The sequence below is a fragment of the Triturus cristatus genome, chromosome 11, assembly GCF_964204655.1.
Source record: "Triturus cristatus chromosome 11, aTriCri1.1, whole genome shotgun sequence".
Lineage (NCBI taxonomy): Eukaryota > Metazoa > Chordata > Amphibia > Caudata > Salamandridae > Triturus > Triturus cristatus.
This window is the reverse complement of record NC_140594.1, coordinates 222,417,173-222,442,718: the sequence shown is the minus strand read 5'-3', so window position 1 is coordinate 222,442,718 and position 25,546 is coordinate 222,417,173. Positions and strand designations below refer to the sequence as shown.

The window sequence follows — 25,546 nt, the reverse complement described above, 5'->3', positions numbered from 1 at the left end:
TCCCTCCCTCAAACCTTCTCCTCCAACCTCTCACTCTCTTTCACTTCAGGCACGCCCTCCCATATGTCTTCCTCCTACCTCCTCGCTTTTACTTCCACGCACCATCAGCATCTCTCCCTGCCTACCCTCACAGCGCTCCCACTCTACACACTTTCATTTCCTCGTGACATCTTTCACCTGAGCCCTTCATCAGTCTACCTCCTACCTTTCTTCCTCCTCTGTGTGTCCCTCCTCTCCTGTCATTTTCTTCCTGTCATCTCTGTCCTCCTCCCTCTCTGAGCTCTCCCCACTTCTCTCCCACCTTTCACAACTACCCCCCCCCCCCTCCCTCCTCCTTTATATTCACTGCTTCCAACTTGTTTTTGAAAAACAAACTTTTCAGATTATGGCCAGAATCGCAGAATGCCCTCAAAAGTGCGCTGCCTTCACTTCAGCTGCTGCACATGTGGTTACTTGGAAGGCAGGCAGGGATCTCATCATAAGGTGGGTGGGTGGGCCTCCCCCAGGGTAGCAGAGACCAGCGCCTACGCTGACTTGGAGGTCTTTGGGACAGCCCATTGAACTATAAATGACACTGAAAATGTTTCAGCATTCAACGCTATCTCTACACTAAGAGGGAGAAAAAAAGTTACTGGGAGCTTAAAGTTTTGGAGGATTCTGACTCTGGGCAGGTGCTTCGACATCAGTTGTCCTAAGTTTATCCACTCACTAGCTAAACTAGATGACCTTGACATGCCCTGACATGCACATCTTTTTCAACCATATGACTAGGTGACGAGCATGTTTTAATCCGCAAAGAAGAACTGCTGATGACACTCTCTTGGGTCGGTGGAACTCCACAAGACCCATCCATCCTCCCGTAGAGACATCCACTGGGGAAACGCACACAACTTTGAAACCAGGATCACATGGAGAAGTGGCACTGAATATCGAAATACTTTACCCGTGGGAATCGCACAGATAATGGAATAAAATTACACTAACACAGAGACAGGGAAAACTCACAGGAGCATGGAAGGCTGGGACCCCGGGGGAGGGACAGAGGCAGGTTTGGTGGAACTCTGCCATTCACTCCAGCAAGTCCTCGTGGGTGCCTGTGGAGGGTGTGTTTCTTAGGCTGAATCCCTGGTGTGTACTGTTGTTTATCACCATGCCCTAGCATTAGCGCTGTATGTGGGGTTTGGGGAGGGGGGAGGGTTTTGCTGCTGCATCCCCCCCAAAAGAACCATGCTGAAGTGCTGAATTTCATAAAGTGAATGAGCAATAAAGATGCCTTTAAATTTAGTTTTTGTCTTAACACACTTGATGTGCGTTCAAAGAAAATGGTCAATTCTCAGGCTTTGTCTTCTGACAAATTGCTGCTTCTTTGGAAACTGATATTTACTTTTATTTTTCTGAATGCAAAGTAAGAGAATTTGGTAAAAGTGACCTAGGTAATAACCCATCTGAGGTGCAGAAAGTGTGAAAGGAAAGGATGTAGGATGCCCATTTTTTTTCTAACACACAATATTTAATACCTGTAAATGAAGTATATACATATTTCAAAATAGATCAGCGATTAGCAAAGCACAAATGAAGCACAATTTTGTAAGTGTGATGGAAACCAAGATTTTAATAGGATCAAAACGAGTCAAGACACTTTACTTGGTGATGTGAAAATGTTAAATAAATGACCGTGTGCTACCTCCCCAGGGATCCATACCGCACGCTTACCACTCTCCTGCTGAATGAGCATTGCACATTTGCCGGATTTGGTTTTTGTGTGACGCGTGGAATTTTCACAATCCCTCTGATTCAATAATCTAAGATTAATGACAGCACCCCCACTCTGAAACTAGTCCAGCATCACTGTGTCTTAGGGCCCCAAGTACTATTGCGCTCTGATTAAAAGAACAAGATATGCATGACTCGCCAGAAGTAGCTAAGTTGGGTGGTCAAGGCTTACTTCTGGAGGTGGTAGCAGATTTGGAACTCCGAGCTGGACACCATAATCATATGCAAGAAACGTAATATTCAGGAAGAGCCACTGCTTAAAACAATGTGCCCTTATTTCAAATAGGAAAAGTGAGACCGTAAAAACCATACTCGACTACACTAACTAGAAAGTATGAGAACCTTTAGTGGCCAAGATATAAGATGCTGAAACTGAAATAACACTGAGACACATGGACATAATGGGAGAAGATAGTGAATGCTTGGGGATCCTCTGACTACTTCTGGTTGGGCTTATTTTCCTATTAAATCGGATCTCATTGGACAAAGGTGCTAGACAGAACGTTTCAAATGCATCATGGCTGCAATGATAAGTCTGCCCTTTGTTTCTAAGCGACTCTAGGTTTTATCAGGGGCAACTCCTCAGGTTTGAGCTGCGGAGACTAAGAAACTGCAGTCATCAGAAACCCTAAAAACTTTTAAATGCCAAGCTACACACTACCTAAAAGTAAAGTTGGACTCCTGCACCACAAAAGATGCTGAATTCCGACACCGAAGAACTGATGTCAACGTTCCTGTGTCCAGATAATGAGCCATTTGTGGACCCAGTGGTCATTGAAGAGCATCGGATACTCCATTGGTCCCTAAAGTCAGTGTTTGTACAGGAGGGTGGGTTGTTGGTTCAGGAAATGGGCTTAGTTTTATCTGTAGGTTTCCTGGGGAATCAATAATAAGGGCACGCATCTTGAAGTGGCATATCGTGTTTGAAATGTTCGAGTGGCGGAGTGACCCACTAGACCAGGGCCACTCAAGGGACTCACTGGTACCAACTAGAAACTGGACAATTGGGACTTAGTGTTGGGGCACTGTCTAATGACATGAGATGAAATGGGGAAAACCCCATCTTTCTCTTAGGCTGAAGCAGGACAATGTGGTCTCCTGCCAAGAAAATAGGGTTCGAAGGGCAACAGACTTATCACTAGGCGAAGTCCTTTGATGTTCCAATCACAACCTTGCCCCTCAGATGAAGCCGTTGTCATGCGCTATTCAGACATTTGGCCGAAAACTCCTAGTAGGTTAAGTTTCCTAACTTGTACAGATGCAGACGGCTGGGCCCTGCTTTAGTGCATGGAGTCAGTCGCGACTCTCTCTCCAGATGAGTGCATCTCTAATTTTCCAAGACACAGCAGTGGTGCTCTTTTGAGTCTTGGGCCTAGTTCAAGCCTTGAGGGTAAATATCCCCTCACGGTGTCCTGGCTCTGGCGAGTCGAACCTCCAGACAGGTGCTGTCCAGCTTCTAAAGTCGAGAGCAGTACAAAGAACTGCCTCTGGACAGCCTGTATGTGTCCATTTTAGGGACACTGGTAGGAAGCCAGAGAAAGTTCAAAGGGGAGTCCTGTGCAAAAGCCATACCTCTTGCGAACAAGAGCTGGGCATAGACTATCTCCATAAAGCAGGCGTGGAAGCAAGCAGCAACTGGTTAAAGGGATGTGTATTGCTGAGACACCATGTTAGCTTTCTGAGTGTGGGCTCTGTGATTTCCAGACAATGTCCAACGGAAGTCAAAAGGTGAGGCCTCAGATGGCCGCAAGGATGTTAATCCAAGGGGCCCCAGACCATCTTAGGAAAGAGTATCCAATTCTCTGGGAAGATCTGCAGGCATTACTGCCAAGTAGAAAACCAGCTCTGGCAAAGCCAATAGGCCTGGCGTTGGTTGACAGCCTTTTGGCTTTGTCAATGCTGGTTTTGTTTTTTGCAAAACATTTCTGTTGCGGAAGCTGCTGGTTCCTCACATTATTCAAAAAAAGTAACTAAAATCTAAAAAATGTCTTGCTTCTCAAAGAAGTATTGTCATAGTAGTCCCAGGCATTGAAGGGAACTACTTTGTGTGCGGATGTGTTCCCTGTGAAGAAGCCGAATGTACTCAATCACACTCAAGTTATCCAAAGGCTAGTGTGCTGACCTCCTGCCCCATGATGTGTGCTGTAGGGGTCTGAATAGAAATGTGATTGACACAACAGGCCGGTGGCTAGGGCTGGCTGAAAGCCTCTTATAGGTATATTCTGTATATCATTTAGTAAAAGCAAAAGGCTAATGTCAGACCGAAAAACGATTTAGTTCAGTCCTTTGTTGAGTCGCAGGGCTCGTGCACGTCATGTCTTCTAAACATGGGGATGAACCTTCGGCTTGTGCTGCAGTCGCTGTGTCGTCAGAAAGGGCATACAGCATGTTTACAATCAGCCACATAACACATGAAGATCACTCCCGCTGTGCACATGTCGCAACACGCCACATACACATGGGGACAAGTGAAAGACGCCATAAATGGATGCCTTTATAATCTCCACTCCCAAAACTAAACCTAAATAAATAGGTACGTGGGCCTAAAGTTTTTTTCTCCGGAACTCTAGGCTGATGAATACCCGTGCTTGCCCAACGCCAAGGCCGTCTAGATTTGTCTCCACCGCACGTTCCTTGCTTTCACCACCCTCCATTCCTGTCCTTAATTTCACGTTCACAAAAGTTTCCTTTCATCCCAGTTTTCTCCTTTGATCTTCCCTAGTCACTGACTTCTGTCGTTCTCTTCCTCCTCAAAGTCTGATGATGAAAATTAATACGGTGCGGCCCCAGAAATGAGTACCGGTACCCGCCGCCTGCCACCACCGGCACAAATTAAGCACTTATTGTGCTTGACTATCTGTGAGTTACGTTCATTGTACCCGATTCTTTCAGTTGAGCTGACATTTTGCACAAGATTTCCACGCCCGTTGTCATGTTCTTTAACCTGCAGTCCGTTATTCTGGGCGCTACAGGCCCTCACTGTAGCTCAGTTCTCGTCTGTGATTGGCGCCTTCTGTTGCCTCGCTCTCATCTGAGATGCTGCCTGCTGCTGCCCACAAAATCACAGCGCGTCTCTGATGACATGTGGTCGTACAAAACCACGCCGAACGGGCTCTTTTTTGGTAACTCTTCTTGTAGTAACGTTTATTGTAATTACAAAGTTCTGCGCTTCTTCAAAGCCCGGAATTCGTACCAGTGGACGCCATTGCAGGGAAGGCCTCCCATTAAACCGCGTGCCTGTACTTCCACGGAGTACAAAATTGCACGTTGAAGCGCGCCTCCTTGTATTTATAGTAGCAATGAAAGGCGGGCCTGTTATAGACGCCGCGCCGAGCCCTGCCCTTGAAACCACATCTGGGCTGACCCTGGTTTGTGGATTTCGGATCACTCCATCACAAAGAGGCCTTGAAATGCAAACTGAAAGGCAACCCCGCGCTGTGGACGAGCTGTCCCTGTGACTCTTGCACTGCTCTGGCTAGCGAGCTGCCGCTGCCCGTCTCTATGAAGGCGCTTATTATCACAGCATTGCTCTTGAAAGTAACTACCAAGGGGTTTATACCCTGCCTCCCTTTACATGGGGTCTGAGGTATTGTGTTGGAGCAGCCTTAGGACAGGTAGCGTTATTATTTGCGCCTGACCTCAGATGGCACCTGCAGACACACACTGACAGGTATTCTGGTTTAGCCAAAGTTTTGTGTTGATGGCAGACGTAGTTGTGGAGTGGTGTCCGATCCAAGGCAGGTCATCCTTGTCGTACCCTTATTGAGGGGCACTGGCCCCATGGCCATCAAACACGGTTTGTTAGATCCCTCATACAAACCTATTTAACCTGCTGGATCAATTTAACTGAGACATACACATAGAGTGGGCTATGAGTCATCCCACCTCAACCATTGGTTTATTGTGTTCTTTCTGCTTCAGGTATTGTCACCCACACTTTAGATCAGCCCACAGGTGATTGACTCTCTCACCTAGTGCTTTCTGGGTCCTTCCTCCTCCTATTTAGCGCTTGCATTGCCGTGCATGAGGGATATTTTGGTTCCCTCTCTTGCTTCCTCTTAGCGGCTTATCAGTGCTCCAACTCCTCTCCCCTTGCTGTCCCCACTCGCTCGTTCTACTTTCCCACCCCCAGCACTCACGTTCACTTTATTCTGCTACCCCTCTTCCTTCTTATCGCCGTGAGACACATACTTTTGTCCTTCAGATCCAGCTCTGTGCCCCCCCCTCTTAAAGTTTTGGTTCGCCCTGACGCCTTTGGCTTTATTCTACCACATAACCTTCGCAGGGATTGCAAAAGCCCATTCAAAGGCAGTAGCAGTGGGTGGTCATCTTGAAATGGTACTTTTTTTAAAGCACTCGTACCACTCTTGTCATATTCTGTGTAAACATAGTAGGTATCTATCTAGTAATGCATTCTTTTTGGGTTACAGTTGCACCTTTCCAAGACGGTTGTCAAGTTGCGCTTAACCACAGTATGTACTCTCAGTGGCCATCTTGGAATGGTTCAAACATATGAACTATAGATTTAAGATGGCCACCCATTGCACTGCTAGATTTACTAAAGCTTGGACCGCAGTTGATCAAGCATTGGCGAAGGCAACACCAGAGTATGGCAGCCAGCCAAAGTAAAGACCAAAATAAAAGCATTGGCAAAGCCAATTCGCCAGGCAAGACCTATTGTGTTTGACAATGCTTATGCTGAGGAGGTGTTTGCCATCTCCTTGGAGTACTTAAACGATAGCAATCTAGGTAAAGGTACACATTTGTTTTTCTCAGCACACTTACTGCTGTCCTTTTTTGCAGAAGTAAATAGCAGAGGGTTGTGATCCTTTAAATCACATATTTGTTGCAGCATTCTTCTTCACTTTGGGCTGTTTGTGTCCAGCTACTGTGTGAGATTGATTGTGGTGCCATAAGTTTAGCCCGCCACCATTTGCCAATCCCGTCACAGTATTGGCATGATATTATGGATGTTGATAATACCGATAGTAGCACAAGAGTGTTTGATACCTCATTTGAAGGACACCATCTCCTTCCTGGCCACAGCTTTCGGGTGACCTTGGATGTCTGAAGGGGCATTTTGGACCCTCCTGCAGCTGACGCCCTGCATGACTGCCTACCATAGTCTCACACTTGAATTGTCTCTGAATATTCCTGCCTTTGGGCGCCAGTGTTCTCGTACTGCGACATAGATTGAGGGACATGGAGTGCAAAATTTTTTTTAAAACTTTTTTTTAATCATAAAGTGGGTAGTCTTCTAAAAGGCTGTTACTTTCTGATCAGCTTTCCTGCTCAACGGAGGGATAAAAAGGTTCGGAGTAGAATAGGAAGCGAGAGAAGAGTGAAAAGAAGAGAGGCAGAGGTATATCCCCGATGTCAAGGATCTAGTCCCGAAGGGGAGGGCCCAGTCTTGCCTCTTAGTTGCCCTCACACACCCCGAAGGATGTCATGCTTCATCATCGGGCTTTTATTGCTCCTCGACGGGCCGGCTCTGCAATGTCCGACGGTCCTCTGAAGGGTCACTTTCGCAGAGATCTTTTAAAGAGAAAAGCCGATAGGTGAGTGCGGGTGTGTGGGGAGGATCCAAAAAAGGTTGTGGAGTGCGTGCAGAGGTGTGTGTGAATAAAAATACCTAGGGGTGTCCAACTGAGGTCATTTAATAGTGCGGGACCCCTGGTAGATTAAAAAACCAGAAGGTTAGTGAGTTACTGTAGGGCTCAATGTGCCTGTGTAACTTAAAATAAGGTCGACATGTTTCACGCCTGATTAGTCGGTGAGATCAGTGGTGTTTCTTCAGGACCTAGCTGATGTGAATATTTGTGCACGGTGTAAGTGGGGTTCCAAGTTGGAATAGGTAACCCACGTAAGTGTAGGGGGGCTTGGGTGTTACCGCAGGGTTCAATGGTCTAATGTGCGGTGTTTATCTAGTTCCTGACTTGGTTAAGTATAACTTCTTGGCACACAGTCTGGATACATAAGAGTTTTCAACACCATAGATATAAAATCGAACATGCCATTTTCCAGAGGTTTTGGAGTGCCTTGGTGCACTACATATACAGAATTGCGAAAAACGGTAAGAAATTCATGAAAGGCAGGCACGCAGAGTGTTTTAGGGATGGGAGGACTTGGAGACTGGTAGAGGGGACCATGGACTTCGGGACAGGTAGACAGACCCTGGGACTGGAATAGGAAAAGGGGAAACTTGGAGAAGAAAACACTGGCAGCTGGACAGAAGGACAGGCTGAGCTAGAAGTCTAGATGGAGACACAGAAACTGACATGAGGCATGGGAAAAAGGCAGCTGGGAAAGAGGATTACAAAAACTGCCACTGGGACATAAACCCATGGACAATTGGACAGGTGGACATGGGCGCTGGGAGAAGGCGTACGAGGAAGCCTGTGACAAGTGGACATATGAATTTCGGATCAAGAGGAGTCAAAAGTCAAGAGAAACCTTAGTGACATGGAAAAATGCTCACATGTGCATATGTGCAGAAACCGGCTGGGGAAGACGAACACAGAAGGGACAGTGAGACATCTGAGCAAGGAGACAAGGGTGTCCCAACAGACTCCAAGGGACGAAATGTTGCCAGATGTTGTCTGGTCCCAGGGCTGTTGTCAAACCTTGTTATATTCTGAAGGGTTCCCAGTTAATCGAAAATGACAGAAGGGGTAGCCCACCCGGTCCTTCGTCTGCTCTTTTCAGCTCTGATTTTACCACCTACGCTTGTCTGTTTTATAGACTGCATTCCAGCTTTGATCAAAACTAAACTTGAAGTAACATACGCAAAACTAAGAGTAACATTGTAAATTGACCCACACCTGCAGTCGATGTACATCATTTATTTATTGTCTAATTTCCTTCAAAGTACAGTACCTGGCTCAAGAAATTGAGCATTGAAAGCTGCTGCTGGTGTGATCAATTCCTTATTGGAGGTAGCAATGGTACTGTGAAATGTAATTCAAACTGATGTGATTGGTGCAGAGTTCAAACTGATGTGATTGGTGCAGAGCTTATCCAATGACATCTGTGTTCTCTAGGGGAACGCAATATATCCAGTGTGGTGCACGTATTTTTTTACATTCGAATGAAAATACTATTATTTAATTAAACTGGGCTGTTTGGAGAAACCTTATCTATGTTAACTGGAGAAATTCAAAGCTGGCCACTGTGTACATTTTTAAAGGCCAGTCTTGTTTAAGAAAGATTCACTTATGGAATACAAACTGTAGAACATTTATTGCACACACCTGTACGAAATACCACATGCCCTAACCAAAGGACGTAGCATTGCTCCGGTTAAGAGTCTAAAGCTGATCACTGGAGAAAACCAGGACCTGTTTTCCATTTCAGTGTTTGTTGCTCCGTGCTTCATATGCAATTTTGAGTAATTTATTATTCTCCCAGCGATATGAGGTAATGTTAAGTTGCCGTCCTATAGTTCATGATTGCCACATATGTGGCATCTTAGCGCTGCCAGTCTAAATGACTCGAGCAACAAAAGATTCACTTGCAGGTCCTTGGAGACTGCACGTTTCACAAAAAAGGTTGTTCATCTAGTACTGAATTTTCGGTCTGGCCTAGAGACAGCTGAGCTGTTTTTGCCTGCCTCGTGTAAAAATGAAAAAATGCCCACATATATGCATACATAGAGGTGTTTTGGGTCAGCTCTGTTCTCCTTTGGAGTGTTCACCTGTCATTTATAGTTTGGTTCAGCCCACCATTGCATGCAGTATTGGGCAGTGGGTCTCGCCCCACTTCAGCCATTGGCTCGATTTCCTTGAGTGATCTCATCCTCCCCGATCACAGATGCAAATCTGCCGAAAAGATGTGTACTTGAATGCTTTACTTGATACTTCACTTCCCCAGTACTTTTTCTTTTTCAGGGTTTATTTATTTTAATTTTATTTTAATCATTCTTGTGTTTAAACTATGTCTTCAGGTTACTGTAATTCAAAGGTATGAATACCCTTTCTCGGCGCCAATAAGATTAAAACTTTCCTCTGATATGGATTAAAACGAGTTTCTATACCTGTTCTAGGCGCACCTCCATGCTAGGAAGCAGCTTTACAGGCCTATTTAAATTATATGTGGTGGTCATTTTTTTTATATATACATATTTAGTACAGAAATGTAGCTAGCCGCGTTTGGGTGGTTGCATGTTTCTTTTCGCCTTCTTTTTTAATTCTTTTTATTCTTGCAGTAAAAAATAACCCTTGCACAAGCTTGCTAAGACCAGACCTATTGGCTTTTCAATGTTAGTTTTGGTCACTTGTAAATTCACTATAAACTAACAGGAGGCTTGAAAAACATGTGCAAATCTCATCTTTATTAAACGATTGTATCAATATTTTGTATTGTGCTCAATACCCACCGCAGAGCAAAAGGGTACTTTGTGAAATTTGCAGTACAACTAATGTCAAGAGACCCATTCTGTCGACCCAAGAAGGATGAAGGGGTAAGTCAACCCAACCTTGGAGTTCAACGTGTGATCTTCAGGTTAATACAGGACCAGGCATGTTTATCCACCGACCTATACCCCCGCGGTCTCCGACTCACGCAGGCCTGACTTGCTAAAGCCACTTTTAGGTCACACGAGGTGCAATCCAATGACCGAATGCACAGACAATGGATGTTGAGGGAATGCTCCAATGCCCTGGAATCGACATTTTTTTTTTTTAAACCTTCAAAGACCTCGGATCGAGACTTTTTCTGCAAATAGGCGTGTGTAATAAAGTTAGAAATGTCGTATTGTTTTCTACAGGAGCAGCACAAGTGTCATTATTTATTTTCACATTTATAGAGCGCTTGACTGAAAGAATGGCTTTAGTGTATTTTCCTGCTGTACATTTTGGGAATTTTATGAAATCTGGAAGCTTCATTGTGGTTTTCCTGTGACAGTTTTGCTATTTGAGCTTTTGCGAAAATTGCTAACTTGCTTTTTGGAAACTCGGATGTAATTTTTTTTTTTAACTTTTATCTAAATTCAGGACATGGAAAGTCCTATGAAGGTTAAGATTTGCTGGAAAAAGACACACGACTTTTCATTCTTTTGGAGAAAAATTATCTAACAAGAAAGGTTTTGTGGCCAAAGGCACCATTTAAACCTTATTTTACTGGAAAATCGTTCACACACGAAATTTGCAACAAGTTTGTAGTGTCATAAAGTTTATAATCTTCTCAAAACATTGTGGAAAAAACCTATTTTAACACACCCTACTTTTAGTGTGAATGTTTCCTCCTTTCCAATTCACCCATTCTGTTACAAATCGCTCACATTCTCCCCTAATTATTATCGCTATTATTTTTTTTAGTCTCCCCTACAGTGAACTTTAGCTGTCTGTTGGCGACAGACCTATTGTATCCAATGTAGACCTTAACCCCTTCGCTGCTAGGCCTTTTCCCCTCCTGTGCTAAGCCTTTTTTGGGCTATTTGGGGTAGTGCGCGCTTAGGCCCCTGTAACTTTTTGACCACATTAGGTATCCACGCCAAATTTGCGTCCTTTTCTTCCAACATCATGGGGATTCTAAAGGTACCCAGGGTTTGTGGATTCTCCTAGAGGGTTCCCAGAAATTAGTCAAAATACAGCAACATTTTGGTTTTTTTGTGAAAAATGGGGAAAAGTGGCTGCAAATGAAAGCGTCTGGGTTTTTCTCTGCAAATTATATCAAAGGGTTTGTGGGGCTGAAATCAAACTTTCTCCAGCTTTTAGGGAATGACAGATTTTAGTCAGAAATCCAACATTTTTTACACAGTTTTGACATTTTTCTGGGACATACCCTATTTTTGCTATTTTTTGTGCTTTGAACCTCCTTCCAGATAATGGTAAAAATGGGTAGAAAAGCAATAATGGATCCTGGAAAGCTATACATTTTTGAAAAGTAGACAAAATTCTGAATTCAGCAAGGGGTCATTTGTGTAGATCCATCAAGGTTTCTTTATAGAAACTAACAGGTAAATATAGGAAAAATTAAAAATTTGTTGAAAAAAGCAGCCTTTTGAGTCCACGTTTTCACCTGTAACTTCTTCGAATTATGACATCTCTTTGAAAGCAATGTACCGTTACATCCGGTGGACCTTCCTGGTTGTGGGGATATATAGGACTTGTAGGTTCACCAAGAGCCCAACGAACCCAGAGTAAAAAACTGAGCAGCATTTTGTAATGTTTTTTTTTTTTTGTTCCGGGTATATAGCAATTATTGTGGGAAAATGTATACATGGAAAAATTGGTATGAAAGACACCTATGTATTTCTGAAATGGGAAAAAATTACAGAGTTTAGAAACAGTGCATATTTGCACATTTTCGAAATTGGGAATGCTCATACTTGCATGACAATTATTGGTCATTTTTCAAAATGACTTTTTTTTTTACACAATGTCTTTCATTTGGAAGGGAGAAATGCATCAAAAATCAATAGGTAATAACAGTTGCTTTACAAATCTGAACTACCCTAAGTCTTCCGATAAAAATGGTACCTCACTTGTGTGGGTAGGCATAGTGCCCAAGACAGGAAGTGGCTCAAAACCTAAGGTGAACGCACCACATTTTCACACTGAAAATTTACACTTTTTTTGCGAAGAGTCTAGCTGTAGTTTTTGAACCCTAGCCGTGCCGGCACCTAGGGAAACCTAGCAAACCTATACATTTTTGAAAACTAGACACCCAGGGGAATCCAGGATGGGGTCACTTGACGGCCTCCCACCATGGTCTGTTACCCAGAATCCCTTGCAAACGTAAAAAAATGACAAAAAAAACACATTTTCCCCACATTTCTGTGGTGGAAAGTTCTGGAATCTGCGTGGATCCACAAATTTCCACCCACCCCGCGTTCCCCAAAGTACTTCGAGAAAAATGGTACCTCACTTGTGCGGGTCGGCCTAGTGACCGCGACAGGAAACGGCGCAAAACGCAACGTGGTCACACCTCAATTTTGCAGTAAAAAATGACCCTGTTTTGGCAAAGTGACTAGCTGTAGTTTTTGAACCCTAGCTCTGCCGGCACCTAGGGAAACCTACCAAACCCACGCATTTCTGAAAACTAGACACCCGGCGGCTTCCGGCTTGTGTGGGAGGCGGGTACTTGGGCCTCCCACACAAGTGAGGCGCTATTTTTACCAGGAGACCTGGGGGAACGCTGGGTGGTGGTAAATTTGTGTGAGCCCGGTGATGCCACAACTTTCCCACCCCAAAATGTCTGAAAAAAGTGATTTTTTTTCAGCTAAAATTGAGGTTTGCAGGGGATTCTGGGTAAGGAAACGTTCGGGGATCCACGCAAGCCATACCTCCCTGGAAGCCGCCGGGTGTCTAGTTTTCAGAAATGCGCGGGTTTGGTAGGTTTCCCTAGATGGCCGCCGAGCACCGGGTCAAAAACCAAAGTGACCCCCCTTACAAAACCAGGTGGTTTTGCGATAGGCCATTTTGATGTCACCTCACTACGTTTTGGGCCCTTGCCTGCCGCGGGTACTTGGGCCTCCCACACAAGTGAGGCACCATTTTTACCGGGAGACCTGGGGGAACGCTGGGTGGTGGTAAATTTGTGTGAGCCCGGTGATGCCACAACTTTCCCACCCCAAAATGTGTGAAAAAAGTGATTTTGTTTCAGCTAAAATTGAGGTTTGCAGGGGATTCTGGGTAAGGAAACGTTGGGGGATCCACGCAAGCCATACCTCCCTGGAAGCCGCCGGGTGTCTAGTTTTCAGAAATGCGTGGGTTTGGTAGGTTTCCCTAGATGGCCGCCGAGCACCGGGTCAAAAACCAAAGTGACCCCCCTTGCAAAACCAGATTAACTATTGTTCCTACAGCGTGAGAATTTTGGAGTAAAATTGCAAAGAAAATGTGGCAGACATTTTGAGGTTTGCAGGACATTGGGGATAAAAAAATATTTGAATTCACAAGAGAGACATCACCATGAACTCCCATGGGTTTTAGACAATATCTACAGTTGGTGGGTTATTCTTACATGGAAAGTGTACCTTGGCAGAGAAACTAAAGACAAAGATTGCTGCACAACCATCTATTCCTCAAACACACACACATACTGGTTGGATTTGGCACGAGGGCGAGTCATGGTTCAGTGTATTAATTTTTATTAACTAGAGATTTCACAAAAATGAAATGCACTGTCAATAATTAAATTCACAAAAAACCAAACCAATGACTCGCAGCTCAAGAGCTGTAAAGCCACGTCAAGGCACCAACCACTTTACAGGCCATTTACACACCTTTCACACGTGATACAAACAAGACCATTCGCATCACCAGGTACAAAAGCAACACAGTACAAAATTCACCAAAAAGGGACAAGGTACACCCTGCTTCAGAAAGACAAATATTACTGCACAGCCATCTAATCCGCAAGCACACACACACATACTGGTTGGATTTGGCACAAGGGTGAGTGATGGTTCAGTAGATACAATTGTATTACCAAGTGATTTCACTAAACATGAAATGCACTGGTAATAATTGAAAGGGCGAGAAACTGAACCATTGACTCACAGCTCGTGAGCTGTAAAGCCACGACAAGGCACCAACCTCTTTACAGGCCATTCATACACCTTTCATACGTGTGAGACATACAAAACCATTAACACCGCCAGCCGCGGGCCCATCACATAACAAAACTCACACCAGCACACAGCGCCATTCAAGGGCCCATCACTTTCACACACCCACAATCCAGACACAGCAACTACACATGCTGATGGATTGCGTGGAGTGGCACTCAGCTAGCAGTGTGTGTAGTGACCAGCAGAAAGTCACTACTCACACACAGCCAGCCGAGCTCCAGTCCACACACACCACTAGCAGAGCGCCAGTCCACACACACCGCTAGCAGAGCGCCAGTCCAGGCACACCGCCAGCCAAGCGCCAGTCCAGGCACACCGCCAGCCAAGCGCCAGTCCAGGCACACCGACAGCCAATCGCCAGTCCAGGCACACCGGCAGCCAATCGGCAATCCACGCACACCGCCAGCCAAGCTTCAGTCCACTGACACCTCCAGCCAAGCACCAGTCCGCACACACCACCAGTCCACGCACACCGCCAGCCAAGCACCATTCCACGCACACCGCCTGCCAAGCTCCAGTCCACGGACACCACCAGCCAAGCTTCAGTCCACGGACACCACCAGCCAAGCAACAGTCCGCACACACCACCAGCCAAGCACCAGTCCGCACACACCACCAGTCCACACACACCACCAGCCAAGTACCATTCCACGCACACCGCCAGCCAAGTTCCAGTCCACACACACCGCCAGCCAAGCTCCAGTCCACGCACACCACCAGCCACGCACCAGTCCATGCACACCGCCAGTCCATGCACACCGCCAGTCCACGCTCACCGCCAGCCAAGCACCATTCCACGCACACCACCAACCAAGTGCCAGTCCACACACACCAACAGCCAAGCGCAAGCCTACACACACCGCCATCACATTTAGGATTTTTTTAGAAAAAAATAAAAACACAAACAAATCGCAAATAGATACAAATCTTCTAACAGAAAATCAGCAACTAAATACATTGCACTAACACCAACCTTGAAACAAAATCAAATTATCCAAAGAATACAGACCAGGCAGTTCACTTTACCACTCATGAATGCTCCCAATAATTCTTTCGCGTGTGGTACGCTGTAAAACAAGCAGGAAGACACAGTGCAGGATGAGAAGGACAGTCGGGGCAGTACATACGACTCTCCTTCCGCGTACCTCTTCGCCAACTGACTCTACATCTCCTACTGGGAAAATCTTTTGAGAGTGTGGGAGGAATGTGATCTGGAAAGTGGCGATCTTTCAATATAGCAACATCCTCTACCACTCCAACTCTAGGAACACTTGCCTGTTCCACTACAACAAGGCTGCCTATTACAGACTCCTGAAACTTAGCAAAAGTCATCTTTGACTCAGGGCAAGAATCCTGGAACACAACAAAAGCATTAAACATTGCCAAGTGGAAAAGATGGATAGCCAACTTCTTGTACCAAATGTAAGCCTTACGAAGAGCAGTGTAAGGTTCCAACCTCTGATCTACTCTGTCAACACCACCCATGTGCCTATTATAGTCTAAAATGCACACAGGTTTGCGCGCTTCAGCGACCTGACCCCAAACAGTCACAGGTGCAGTGCTTTCATCATGGATGGTAGTCAGCATGTAGACATCTCTCCTGTCTGAAAACTTCACAGCAAGAAGCTCCTGGCAACGCAACGCACTGCACTGTCCCCGCACAAGCTTTTGACAAACAAGTTCTTTCGGGAAACCTTTACGGTTAGAGCAGATTGTGCCACAAGCAAAAGTGTCCACTTTGGCCAATTCCCTGAACAACCGCACACCAGTGTAGAAGTTATCTACCATATAAATGGTGGCCTTTGTTGAAAAATCCTCTACCAAGTTCCCAAACAAGTTTCTCAGTCACTCCAAAAGTGGACGGACAACCAGGGAGGTTAATCCTAGATTCCTTACCGGTGTACACCCTGAAATTAGACACATATCCAGTCCTACTGTCACACAGCATATACAGCTTTATTCCATAGCGTGCCCTCTTACTAGGAATGTATTGCCTAAAAACCAAGCGGCCCTTGAACAACACCAAAGACTCATCCACTGCAATTTCTTTCCCAGGGGCATAAATCTCAGAAAATCGATCCACAAAGTGATCAAGGACAGGCCTAATCTTAAAAAGACGGTCACAATCAGGGTGATCTCGTGGCAACGCTAAACCATTATCAACAAAATGCATCATCCGAAGCAGAAGCAAATACCTGTCACGACTCATGACTGCCGGAAAAATAGACGTTGCCATCAAGGGACTGCTAGACCAATATGAAGACCTTGATGGCTTCCTTAGCAAGCTCATCAAAAAATGTTAAACCCAAGAACTTCTTCATCTCTTCAACATTTGTGGGAGTCCACCGGGTAGCTCTAGAGTAGGGCCTAAGTCTGGCACTGTTGTCCCTCAAAAACTGTTCGGCATACAAATTAGTCTGCTCAACAATCTCTGCCAAAAACACATCGTCCATAAACAACTGAAAAAAATTTACCAGCAAAAAGTTTTCAGTATTCACTCTAGACCCTTGAACACCAGTAAACTCTGGCAATGCCGGCTGCACCATGCCAGGGGCAACCCAGAGATCATCACTTTCAAGGGGAAGCCTTGCAGCCCCAGCCTGCAGCCCAGATGCCTCTTGCCGCACTACACCAACGGGAAGCCTTGCAGCCCCAGGCTGCAGCCCAGATGCCTCTTGCCGCACTATCGGCACATCAGTCTCCTCCTCTAACACAGGCACTTCATCCGCACTAAGAGTATCTTCATCATCCGATGACTCCATACGGAGAGACCACTCACTGCCAGATTCGTCCCCTGCCTCCTCTCCCTCAGATGCAGAGTCAGTCTCTGAACCATGGTCAGAGGAAGACTCAAACAGCAAACCAACAACCTGCTGAGCAGTAATCCTGCGGCTAGCCATTATACTTACTAAGATAGAAGACTGCACAAACAAGTCAACAACAACCAACAATGTGCAAACCAAGTAAGTAAAGAAATGTGTACCTTTATCACAAAGATCAATGTACTCAAAAACTATACAATCCAATTACAAGAGACCGCTGCACTCACCAGAAACCAACTCTGCAGTGACACAGCAAAAACCAACGATATGCAACTAGAAAGAAGAAAAAAAAACAAATTACTCACAGGACAACAAAATACACATCGAGCACCAATGCAAAAAGTTTTTGACACTCAAAAACCTAACATACTACTATTATTACACCATTTGCAAAAAAAAAACAGGCAGAGAAATCAAACACATTTACATTGTACAAAAAAAAGTCTCTTACCAAACGAATCAAACAGCAGAACAAAACGGCAAACTGAAAAGAGCAAAAGCCTTCACCTAGAACAAAAAAGTAAAAAAAAAAAAATTACAATTGCAATTCACAAAAAATATAACAATTAACATTATAACATGCTATGTCACTACCCAAATGGTCAATCGGGTTGTGTGCCAGGTGGGGCAGAAAACAGCAGGATAAAAAAGGCTACTCAGTCCCGGGGCGGGTGAGCCAAATACATATTATAAAAAATTGCACCCTGGAAGCGAGGGGTCACTTCTATTTTTATTTCAACTAATTCCCTGGTGTCTAGTGGGCTTTTCTGCCCCCCCTGGGAGCAGAAACGGCAAAAAAATTAAACCTATCTGCCCCCAGAAGGGGCAGAAAAGTCTTCAAAAAAAATTAGGGGCCCAGGAAACGACCCTTGCCCAAGGGGTCGCTTCCTACAATAATAATCAGATCCCTGGTGTCTAGTGGGCTTTTCTGCCCCCCCCGGGAGCAGAAACGGCGAAAAAATAAAACCGATCTGCCCCCAGAGGGGGCAGAAAAGTCTTCAAAAAAATTAGGGGGCCTAGGAAGCGCCCCTTGCCCAAGGGGTCACTTCCTACAATAATAATTAGATCCCTGGTGTCTAGTGGGCTTTTCTGCCCCCCCCTGGGAGCAGAAACGGCGAAAAAATAAAACCGATCTGCCCCCAGAGGGGGCAGAAAAGGCTTCAAATAAATTTAGGGGCCCATGGAAGCGACCCTTCCCCAAGGGGTTGCTTCCTACAATAATAATAATATCCCTGGTGTCTAGTGGGCTTTTCTGCCCCCCCTGGGAGCAGAAACGGCGAAAAAATAAACCGATCTGCCCCCAGAGGGGGCAGAAAAGTCTTGAAAGTATTATGGGTCCCCAGGAAGCGACCCTTGCCCAAGGGGTCGCTTCCTTTTCATCATCAAAGCATCCCTGGTGCCTAGTGGTGGCATTCCTGCAGCACGATCGCGACGCTGTGCGCGATCGTGCTGCAGGAATGCCCTGTATTGAGACATCAGGGGAGAGGAAATACTCTTTCCTCTCCCCCGACGCCCCAATACTTAGAAAATCCCCCCCGCGGCCCCACCGGAGCACAAAACTTACCTGCTCCTTGCCTGGACGCCTGGAAGCAAATGGCTTCCAGGCGTCCCAGCGCTTCCTGATGACGCCGGCGCGCGCTGTGCGCGCTGACGTCATGGGGAAGCGTGGGGGGGCTCGGGGGTGGCAGCGGAAACTCTTCCGCTGCCATCCCCCTCTGTGGGGGCACGATCGATGCCCCAGGGGGGGAGCGCCAGCGCTTCCCCCGGGGGCTGTGCTCATGACGGAGCGGTTCCGTCATGAGCACAGCCCAACCGATGCTCATGACGGAACCGCTCCGTCATGAGCATCGAAGGGGTTAAGAGGGCTTCGTGTCTGTTCCTTGCTCATGATTCACCGGCTTTCCTCTCTGACAGCTTCCTGCTATTGATTCAATGGTTTTCTCCCTGTTTAGGTCTCGCCTGACACAGCGCATGCGCTGGTCTGGGGAGACATTTTGAGAGGGCTCCAAAAAGTGCTACCAGGCCAGCCTAGAGCTACAGTGCATGTGCGCGAGCGCGCGCGCCGCGCTTTACCGCATTTACATTTACTTTCGCAGCCGCAGGGCCGCTTTGATTGATCGTGATCGCGATCACTTTCACTTTTGCGGCCGCTTTGCATAGTCAATAGGTCTCGCTTTTGGGACCTTATAAGTATTTAGTTATGCAATTGTTGCATGGCTAAACACTTAAGGTCCCAAAGGCGAGACCTATTGGCTATGCCAATGCTTGTTTTGAGATTGTCCCTCCAAAGGAGCATTTTGGTCTCGCCATGTTCTGACTGGGTGAGTTTTACTCTTTCACTGCTGACTTGAGACCTTGCTTTGCAGTGCACGATGAACTATTTTCTTTCCTTCTGTCTGTCTGTCAGAGTCTGCTCCCCAGCTCATTTTCCACCCCAATGTTTTTTGTAAACAAAATTAGGCCTCCCGCTACCTGCTTGCCCACAAGTCCACTTTTGCCGCACCTGTTACCAGTGGCGGCTCCTCCGTTAAGGCGGGGGGGAGCGCTGCACCACAGCTCTTTGAGCAGTGGGAAAAGGAAAGGTAAAATGATCATAACGCAACATTATCATTTGATTTTTCCATACTGAGGGAGGTTTGCCTGGCGGGGCAGGGCTGTCATCACAGCCAGCAGGGGAGGAGTGGTTGGGGCTCTTAAGTGTGCATGATGGTTTGGCCGGCCGTCTGTGGTCGGCCAAACAGTCATGCGCGCTTTGCATGTTCTCCACAGGCTGTATTGTACAGCTTGGGTGGATAACATGCACAGGCTCATAGTCCCCATCTGAGCGCCGAACCACGGCGCTCAGACTAATTACGACGCTGCAGGCATGGTGACAGCAGCATCGTGATTGGCTTAGGGGAGTTGTGTGTGCTTCCAGCATCCGGCAGGAACAGAAGAGGACGGCAGCCAGGTAAGTCAAATTATTGACTTTTCTACTCCGCCCCCGCCTCGCCTGTAGTTTTTGGTGCCAGCCGCCACTGCCTTTTACAGTATTGTTGGGCAGCTATCTTTAAACGCTTTTTAAACCATTCCGTTAAGACTGCCTGCGGGATTCATTTTAGAATGATTTTGCTTTAGGTGTAAGAAAAAACATTCAAAAATAACAGCTGGAAATCCATGCGTGTGTTGCTATCTTCTTAATGTAAGGAAACCGCACTACAAGGCCAAAAATGTTGCGCTCTGATGTCAGGAGTGAGAATCATTGCTTTGTCAATTCTTCTTTTAACATATTTTTAGAACGCTGTTTTGCACCTTGTTATCCTCTTGCGCTAGATGAAAGATGTTTTGAATATTAATTTAATTAAATAAATATATAACCAATGTGGGAGAGAAAAGTCCCAGAGAGGTACTGCAGTATATGTACTTTAAAGGGCCACAAAATACAATTGATAGTCGTAAAACCTTTTCTCTTAATTAAGTGTGTCTCAATCTCACACTCTTGTGTAACCTTGTGTGTCCGAAGTTGTGAAGGTTTTTTTATCACAGAATCGTGACTTTAAAAAAATCATCGTAATCCTTTTCCATTTCGTAAACTTAAATGAGTTTAAAAAAAAACCGACATGAATAAACTTTATTTAGCATTGGTATGAGTGTGGAAAGCCCAGCAAGAGCTTATACTTCACTTTTTGACACAGACCCTACAATTTGTCCCATTTCTTAGTGCCCTGTGACCTTTATATGTGGGTGTTATATTATGAGAGATTGTCATTGTCTGCTATTCAGTGCATGATCATGTATGCCATCTTTATGAAGTAGTGTTTTGCAGCAGCCAAGCTACATCACAACAGATGTTCATTAGGTGTTTCTGTCCAGATGTATTGCCTTTGCCTCCTGCATTTCTACTCCTCTGGTCAGTTTGGTGTTCTTTGAACTCTCAGATAGGAAAGAAAATCTGTTTTTCCTGTGAAGAAAATCCTAAACTATTTGTGGCTCGTATGGCCCCTTGTCTTTTTGAAAATTAATGTTAAGTGTGTTTTCATCACTTTCAGGCAAGATTCAAAAATTCGTGGAATTTACAGAGTCGTCATGGCGGATTCCGATGAGCCACCAAATCTCAACAGCTCCATTGATGTCAGCGATTCACAAAATGATGATGGGAATCCCGCAAATGAATCCTTCCCTCTGTCCTCTTTGGCCAACCTGTTTGAAAACGATGACGGTACGCCGGCCGTTGAGACAACCAGGGCTCCGCCGCATGCTGCGGGGGACAACAAGCACAACTTCAGGACCAAGTTCCAAGGGGCCTTCAAGAAGGGCATGCCCAACCCAATGGACCTACTTGAATCCACCATTTACGAGTCTTCGGTGGTTCCAGCACCCAGGAAAGCACCCATGGATTCACTGTTTGATTATGAGACGTATCATCACCACCCCACAGAGAACAAACGAAGAAGGAAAAAGATCAATGCGGAGTGAGTATTTTATATTATTTCCATCTGTGAAGTGCCATACCAGCAATGCAAATCATTGTGAAAGAGTACTTATTTAGTATATTTAACATTTGTAATCTCTACGATGCTCCTCCTAGTAAAATATAGTTTGAAAGCTTCAAACAACCTTTTTTATTTAAGAATGGGGTTGATGTGCCAAATGTCTACTTCAACAACCCAAACAACTACCAAGGTGCGAGTACAAATGAAACTAATAATTATGTACTCGTACCTCCTGCAAAAATATAAGAAAAAATCTAGAAAAGAGAGGAACCAAACAAGGGAAAGTAAAATTGAAATAGCATAGGCAGAAATCTGTAATTCTAATACACTAAATTTCATTGCACATTATTAGTCTAACATTTAAGGTAGAGTAAATTTCATTCAGGACTTCCATTGGTTGACAGTCCAGTGTGTGCCTCAGTTTCCTGGAAATACTCGGAGGACGTGGAATGGCGTCGTAATACGTGTTCGCATACAATGGTCTAGTTTGCTGGTAATACATTACGCAATGGCCATTTTAAATACAAGCTTGGTGGTGTAATGCATATCCACCTTTATAATGTGGTGCTTTTGTACTTAATTTGAGGAGGGGGCTGCCAGTGGTGGGCTCCAGCACTTACTTTTGGGGAACAGCACTTATTTTTCTGCATCAGGGAACAAGAGACGGAAAAACGGGCAAAGCGGAAAAACTGAGGCAGAAACGTCATAAAGGAAGAGAGCAGGAGCCTGTAAGAGTGAGATAAAGGGACAGGGCGCGTTGGGTAGTGGATTAAAGAGAGCTGAGGTGAATTCTGGACTTTGCAGTCATGGTATTTGATTGGCCGACATTAACTTCTCTGGCTGTGGGTTTCGGAGCAGAGCTTTGGGCACCGACACTCATTCCATTACAAATTAAGCACTGCTTGTACTCAAAAGCAGCAAACATTTTAGGGTTAAATCAGAAAAGGATATTTATCCTTAATGTAAGTTTACAACCAAAAATACAGTTTTTATACCCACTAGGAATTCACAAAGGGAGTTCGGGCAGGCATTAATGCCTTTTCATACTGTGAATTTCTTTGACATGAATGCCGAAACATTTGCAGCAGTAAATCCCAGTTAAAAGATGGGAAATAGGCATTGCAAACATGTAGGTTTGTTGGCATTCCCAGACTTTTCTACAACCATTTTAACCCAGAAAATGGTCAGCTGCTTACTCCAGCCAAGCGCTGGAGCTAACGTCCCACTTCACATCGTGGGAAAAGTTATTTTCCAGGCTGGGAAGTGGGAATTCAGTGGCGGCTGGTAGGCTGGAAAGTGGGAATTCAGTGGCGGCTGGTAGGCTGGGAAGTAGGAATTCAGTGGTGGCTGGTACCATAAATAATTGGTGCGGCAACAAGCAGGCCAGTTATTTGATCCAGTGACCAGCATTGCCTTTAAGGTCAACGCTAAAGGTCTCTGTAATGGCTCATTATAAATTGTTTATAAGGAACCATGACTATGAGCTCTGGCGTTGAGGCTGGAGGGAGTGTGAGTTTCTTACAGTGCTTGTCAGTTGGTCATTTATATAAAAATAAAATATGTACTTACCCACTGCAATTCATTGACTCTCCTCCTCCGGTCCTCATACTTCCAGTCCCTCCACGCTAGTCTGAACAAATCCCCCTAACCAATCTATGCACTGCTTTCATGCTGCTGATAATGTTAAGCAGCATGAGAGCAGAGCCAGTATTGGTTGAAGCGGGCTGGCTTGATGTTTCTTCTGGCCCTGGGGACCTGCGCCTGCTCCCCACCCAGCTGCCTTAGACAGCTGGGTGGAGAGGTTTTAAGTGTGCATGTCAGGCTGGCCATCGCATGAGAGATGGCCAAAGTGACATGCGCACTCTAAACTGGAGTGAGCACCTCTTCCCTGCAGTCAGTTAGCAGCATTGGTCCTGCCCGTCCTCAAACACGGCTCGGGCTGGAAGCAGTGAAGGAAAAAAAATGGAAATAAATTAATTGTGTTACCATTTTTATTTTCCACCTTTGATGCGCTTGCAGCTGGGGGGGTGACGCGTCTCTGTCCTAATGCAGAGGCCGCCGCTGTGGGAATTGCTTTCCAACCTGGAAAATAACTCTTTCTAGAATGGAAAGGGAAACCAAGCATATTTGTTATTTAATTCTGGTGCAGAATACCAAAATATGTAGTGTCAACAGCAGCGTATAGCGCACATGAAATGTAATAATAATATATCTCAAATTGCACGGGGAATAATTTTTGTAGTAGGTAATGAGATACTAGTACGGTAAGCATTTAAAATGTTGTAGTTGGAGGACAGGGTCTTTACACAGAGGTGAGGAGCCTTTCAGGTAGGAGGTGACTTATTTTTATTCCATGTTAGGCTCTTAGGCTACAACTACAGCCTGATAGATCCTGTTCGGGCTTCATTCCCCTTTCACCTGTAACCAGCTGGCAGGCTTCACCTGGCACACTCGCCATCATTGCATGCATCATCACATTGTCACGGCATCCATGTTTGACAGGATGCCCACTCAGCCTGTGCCTACACAGACACATTGCATCACTTCACCAACCTCTTTCCTTACACACAGGGCAAACCAGACATGCCATGTCACTACTTGCTTGTAATAGGTACTGAATCTATAGACCATATTAGCACAGTAGCGTTTATTCAATAATAAGCATGGTTCTGCTGGGAGCCCTATTGTTAGATTGTTTGTGATGGAGTAAACATAGGCCATGTTTGTACTTAATGATCTAGTCTCCCTGTTAGGTTTAACCCCTTCGGTGCCCGCCCCTTTCCCCGCCCTGTGCCGGCCGTTACATTAGCGGGCGGGGTTTGTGACGAGCTGGACTCGTCATGGGCACAGCGCCACCGCGGCCCATGACGAGTCCAGCTCGTCACGGGCACCGAAGAGGTTAAGTATTGGTGGAGTGTGCCAAAAAAGTGTTCCTGGATGTTCTTCGGTGTGGATGATGGTTGGAGCGTTGCTTCACACACTATCAATTGCTCCTTACAGTAAACTTTGGCTTTTGTCCAGTGTTTGTTGTCGGTGCTGGGCGTTGTCCCCCTGCAGGGCAAATTGACTCTGCCAAGAGTAGTGCGAGTGCTTTCTATTTCTTGGAATTCGTAGTGATATCTTTCACACAAACGAGAAGAGCCAGTTTAGGTGGTTTTGGGACGGTCTGGCTTACCATGTTCTAAATGTCTGTAAATGCTGTCTGCCACTAGGCAAGACCAAGCCAGGTGAAAGAAGCCTCCAGCTGAGGCACCACATCTGTTCTAGGAGGAGACCTCCTTTAAGCCACACTTCCGCCTCTCACAAGTAATATTTGAAGTGGATTAGCCTGTGTCTTTTGGAGATAGTCTGCCTATGTGAGTGCTGCAGTATCTCCCCTCACCACCAGGCGTCTGGGAATATAGCTCTGCATTCTCTTTATCCATGGCACAGGGACAGAAAAATGGGTGCTTCTTCCTGCATAGAGTTGTACAATTGGTATCTTAATAATCTAGGAGCAGGGAATCTCACGTGAATGGGTCATCAGCACATTTGATTGAGGCATATGGGAAGGACCATCTGCACCAGCAAAGTGTTTTTTTTTCCAACAGCAAAAGAAAATCTTGTGCATTTGCACAGGAAGCTCCATTACCCCTAAACAGTATTCTACTCTAGGTAGAACGCTGCACAGAGAGGATAAGAGCCCTTGGAAATTGTCAAATGACCTTCCTTGAGTGTCACGCTTAGAATCCTGTTGCAGATGCTGCTTTCCAGGCATGATGCTACTGGAACGTTTGTGAATAACAATAGGACATTTTCACCCATATGGAGGAATACTTTTAGGGTTGGAGATTTACTTCTTTTTTGGTGATTAGGGCTCTTTGTATATACTGTTAAAATAATTTTTTTAATTCTTCGTAAGCAATTTG

General features: G+C 45.5%; 1 protein-coding gene across 4 annotated transcripts in view; it reads left to right on the top strand.

Moving 5' to 3' along the window:
* The window catches only part of TRPV4 (transient receptor potential cation channel subfamily V member 4), a 601,330-nt gene that overhangs the window by 245,614 nt on the left and 330,170 nt on the right, over nucleotides 1–25,546 (top strand). For all 4 annotated transcript variants that reach the window (XM_085636146.1, XM_085636144.1, XM_085636145.1 and 1 more), the window contains exon 2: nucleotides 21,195–21,617. In XM_085636146.1, coding sequence (XP_085492272.1) covers nucleotides 21,232–21,617 — 386 coding nt within the window. In that variant the 5' untranslated portion in view covers nucleotides 21,195–21,231. The remainder of the gene's footprint in view (nucleotides 1–21,194; nucleotides 21,618–25,546) is intronic.